At 54.1% G+C, this 4,823-nt stretch overlaps 2 protein-coding genes across 2 annotated transcripts in view; both read right to left on the reverse strand.

Moving 5' to 3' along the window:
* The window catches only part of VOLCADRAFT_81369 (uncharacterized protein), a gene marked incomplete at its 5' end in the record, with an annotated part of 10,786 nt that extends 10,294 nt beyond the window's left edge, over positions 1 to 492 (reverse strand). Inside the window, one exon of the mRNA XM_002951178.1 lies at positions 129 to 492. Coding sequence (XP_002951224.1) covers positions 129 to 492 — 364 coding nt within the window. The remainder of the gene's footprint in view (positions 1 to 128) is intronic.
* Positions 493 to 3,337: 2,845 nt separating this feature from the next.
* The window catches only part of VOLCADRAFT_91656 (uncharacterized protein), a gene marked incomplete at both ends in the record, with an annotated part of 6,631 nt that continues 5,145 nt past the window's right edge, over positions 3,338 to 4,823 (reverse strand). Inside the window, 2 exons of the mRNA XM_002951179.1 lie at positions 3,338 to 3,958; positions 4,336 to 4,539. Of these exons, the coding sequence (XP_002951225.1) occupies positions 3,338 to 3,958; positions 4,336 to 4,539 (825 nt within the window). The remainder of the gene's footprint in view (positions 3,959 to 4,335; positions 4,540 to 4,823) is intronic.

Genomic DNA, 4,823 nt, shown 5'->3' on the forward strand with positions numbered 1-4,823 from the left:
TCTTCCCCCCCCCCACACACACGCCGTGTCACGCCACCCCCTCCTCCAGTCACTACCACCGCCTAATGCCTTCTCCCCTCTCCCCGCTCCCCCTACCTCATCGAGACACCTCATCCCGCACCACTCACCCTCCTGCAGCTGCCCATAGTTGGGCAGCAGGTGCAGTCTGGAAGTAACTTTGGTGCTTTCCTCCCCCAAAATGAAATCCAAGTGTACGGTAGAAATGGTGTAAGGCGGAGGCGCGTAGTCCTTGCGGAACTTCTGCTGGGGCCCTGTGGGGTGAGGCGCCAGCTTGTGCTCCTCATGCTGGATCTGTGTGTGTGTGAGTGCGTATGTATATGTATATGTGTGCGTGTGCGTTTTGGGGTGAAATGGGGGAGGTTGGGGAACGAAGGGGGCGAGGATGGAAAGATAAGATGTGAGAGAATGGAAGGGAAGAAGAAGAAGAAGCTGAATGATAATTGGAACATGGAGTGGTCCGGAATATGGCATGTGGAGGGGAGGAGAGAAGAGAGGAGAAAGGAGGCAGGAGGACCAAAGGTTGCAATCAGCCTGATATTCGTTTTCAGCCATTGGCAGACGCCAGGTACGATCACAAAAGAGTCCGCAAGAAGCATGGATCGGTGCCTTTGCAGCAAGGATACGGGCATTGAGGTGTCAGTATTAAGATGCAAGACTTCTAGAGTATGCCACGTGTTCCGGGGCATCTAACCGACTTATCCGGCATTCTCTAAAATTTTGCAAGATCTCCCAGAGTTAAACCCAGGTCAGGATGCCATGAAGAGAGCAGCAAGCGCTGAGTTAGGCATGAGGACCTTCCTTTGTTGAGCGGCCAGCTTAAAGAGCAGATCAAGCAAGCCGGCGCGCAGTTAGGGGCTATGGCGTGTGAAAAGCAGCAGCCCAGTTAATAACATAATATCTCACCTCTGGAATCTCCTCAATGTCGGTAGCAGCGGTTGCCATTTGGGCGCTACGTGGGGTAAAGTGTTTGGAGAGACGCTGTCTAGGCTGATGAAACTTTGCAAACGGCTCGATTGGGGCAGCAGGCAAGAGGAAAGAGCTTTGCCCGGATACCACGCCTGCTGGAAGGAGGCAAAGCCTGTGAGCTTTGTATTGGAGTTCACAGGGATGGAGTGCAGGCAGGCATACACGATGTAGTAATATCACAGACGTAAGAAAATTTTATATCCGTTATGAAACCTTGCATCAAAAAAGGGAGAACAATTCAACTGGGAGAATACAATTAGCACGTCAGCTAGGGCCACAGGCCACAGGTGTACGCGCGACGTACCACGAGTAAGTACTGTGGGGAGGACTGAAATGTGCCTAGCGTGAATGAGCTTAGAGAGGTGCGATGGCCGAATAACCAACATTTGTCAACTCGTGGCTTGTGGCGACTACAGGAGGAAAGGCCCGAACAAACCCGTCAGATTTTACCTATGGTCACTGTAAAAAACCAAATACTTTTACAAAACAACTGGGCAGGATTCAGTCCGTGAACACACAGGGCACCCGGACTGGCGTACGATTTGGTGTGTCGAAATGCTATACCCAACGTTAGAGCTGGCAAGTGATAAGCACAAATTCACTACATGATTACATCATTGTGCATCATGTACTACGCAAGTCCGATGTTACAGATTCGATCGACATTTTCCTGTGTCTTCACCCGGCCGTCTTGCGTGTCAGACAATCGGGCGATTTATGCATGCGGCATCCTGACATACATACACAAATGGCAAGCAGTGGATAATTACACATGGCCTTGTTATGCTGTGTGGCTGCTGCCGGGCATGCTGTGTGGCCACGCTGCGACTGCTCTGGCAGCTTTTATCCTCACCAAGAGTCTTCGACGTTACATCAAGACTTCTGTCTACATCCACATCTCCATCCCGCTTCAGCTTTGCCAGCGCTTGACAAACCCGTCCTGTGGCCATTCTGGGCTTCTAATTTCTAACCGACCCGCGCACCAACTAAGCTCCATGCTATGAGGAAGGTATCGCTCTTCCTGTTAACGCCGCCTCTATCAAAACGGTGGTGCTTCCGTAGCCTGAGCAAAGAGCAAATTCACCTGAGCCTGTACCTAAACAATATTTGGCAATCAAAACCAAGTCATTTCCGCAAGGTGTATAATCTTCTTATCGCATCCCGTTCTTCTCACATTAATATCCAGGTTCCACTCCTGATATCTCGGGTATGCGTTCAGTCCTGCACGCCAAGCAAATAGCCTCATAGCCGTAACCCCAAGCTCCAGCCGCCGCCGATTTATTTTGCGTGAACACGTGGCCCGATTATGCGGGTTATCTTTACGAATTTTTCGCGAAACATTCCGCCGTCATAGTTGAGATTTGCGTGCGCGGGCCCTCCTGGGTGTGCCCTGTACCCCCATTGCCAAAATAGGTTCCATCGACCCCACCGTAATAATATTTTCCCCATCCTCATGAATTGTCACCACGTTGTACGACAAAAAGGCCTTTTCGTAACAGCAGACGATGCTGATACAGTACAGCACAATACTGTACGGCATACGTCGTGTCTATAAATGGTCTACGTTGTATCTCACCTCTTAACTCGATCCCAATCTCTCTCTCTCTCACAGCCACACAGTCACACACACACAGCCACACAGTCACACACACAGCCACCACTTTCAACATGCCAAGCAACATTCCTCAATGCCAGCCCCACCCCACCCCTATGCAATCCTCCTCCGCCATCATCACACACTCTCACCCGCTGAGAGCCACAACACACCACCACCACAACACACCACGACAACACATCACAACAACAGCCACTACTACTTCTTCTACTACATAAAAAGTCGACACTCCCCACTCCCCCCGTGCACTCGCCAGCACAGCATCCATCCAGCGCAACATCCACCACCAGAACGACCCCGCGGTGACGCCCAGGCGGCCGCATCTTCATCCCGCCCAACAGCCTCTCGACAACCGCCCGACGCTTTCTTACCACATACACACGTACATACATACACACGTACACACGTACGGCTCAGTTTGAACGCAGGAGGACTCCCGGTTTGCGAGTCACCGAAAAACAATACAAAAAACGCAGCAGAGTGCGAAAGCGACCAAAACAAAAGACAGGTCAGTGCATACCCCCCACCCCAACCACCGGATATGTCTTAATCAGCACCAACATACTACCACATACACATACATACACACACACATTAAACCCTAACAGAAAAATTCTAACCCCTGGTTATTTAGTTATTTATTTATCAGTGTTTAAGGTTATGTTATGTATCTTCGCAACGAGAGCACACATCGCAACTCAGCGGCAGGAGTATCGCCGGGACGAGCAGCTCAGCTCACCCTGCCGCCGACGAAGCGACAACCGTGACGGGCGCCGACGGCGGCGGCGGCGGCAGCGGTACCGCCGCTGCACCTGCTTCTTCCCAGCGCCCGCCGCCACCGCCGCCGCTTCTACTCCCACTGCCCTCGTCGTCGCCGTCGACGCCATTGAGTAGGGCGCTAGCATCCCCATCAGCACCGGCCGTACCACCGTCGCTGGTGGCGGCGGCTGCAGCGGCGGCGGTGACATTCCGCCGCTTTAAACCGAGCATATCGGGGTTCATTTCGGTGGCGGAGGTGCAGGCGGCACATGCGAGCACCATGACGTCGTCCTCGTACGACTGCAGCGCCGCCGCCGCCTCCGGCGACGGCGGCGAAGTCGCCGCCACCGCCAGCCGAGCGCCAGCTCCTACTTGTACCAGCAGCGGCGGCGGTGCAGCCGCCGCCGCCGTCGCCGTCGATCCCGGCGGCGCTATTGTAGTGATCTGCTCCACTCGAGGCTCCACAGCCGCCGTGGCTGCGACCGCTGCTACTGCCGGCAGTAACTGTGGCGCCGCCGTCACGACGGGTGTGTAGCCGCTCCGTGCCGAGTAGTAATTGCGAGACACACCACCCACCACTCGGAGCACGTTGAGAATCTGCGCCGTAAGGATGGAGGAGGAAGACAAGGTTTCGGAAATATAGAAAGTGTACGGCAAAAACAGACATACACACGCACGTACATACAGTGTTGCTTCCCCCGTTTCTATCTCTCTATGTATCTGCCTGTCTATCTGGCTGCCTTGCCGAGGAGACGGAACACAACACGTTCAGCCCCTGGTCCCCAAAACCCCCGGGGGAGAAGGGGGGGGGAAAGATACATAATCACCTCCCCCATAACCCAACTGCCCATTCCATCACATGGACACGTCAGTACGGGGTCCGTACACCTGCTGCCTGCCTTCCGTATCCTCCTCCTGCTGCTTCACGTCACCCCCCTCCCACACACCACCACGGCGATCCTGAGTTGCATTACCTTGAGTGCCGACCACACGGTCAACGAGGTGACATTGCCCGTCGCCGCAAGGTACGACAGTACGACATATTGTACAACAGATCCTGCGATCTGTACGGCAGACATGAAATTGGACTGCTTTGCGGCCAGCAACGAGCCGTCCATGATCGCGGCGGCGGCGTCCAAGGGAAAGAAGATGCAGATCATGGGCAGCGCCCCAAGAACCTGCGAGCGTTACATACACACACACATACACACAAACACTCAAAAAGGTTCGTGTTTCGTACGTTTCCATGCCAGGTCAAAGGCAGGGCCAAAGCAATGATTTAGCAGTACACAACGTACGACGCGAATGCAACGTGATCGTGTGGTAATACGACGTACAATGCACGATAATCAGTCACATTACGTCAGGGCCGAAGGAAATCCCCCCTTTTCCCCCCCATCTCCGCCCCCCCTCCCCCCTCCCCAGCCCCACCCTTCCCGGTTATTCTCCCCCCCTCTCCCCC

Source organism: Volvox carteri (assembly GCF_000143455.1).
Source record: "Volvox carteri f. nagariensis unplaced genomic scaffold VOLCAscaffold_22, whole genome shotgun sequence".
Lineage (NCBI taxonomy): Eukaryota > Viridiplantae > Chlorophyta > Chlorophyceae > Chlamydomonadales > Volvocaceae > Volvox > Volvox carteri.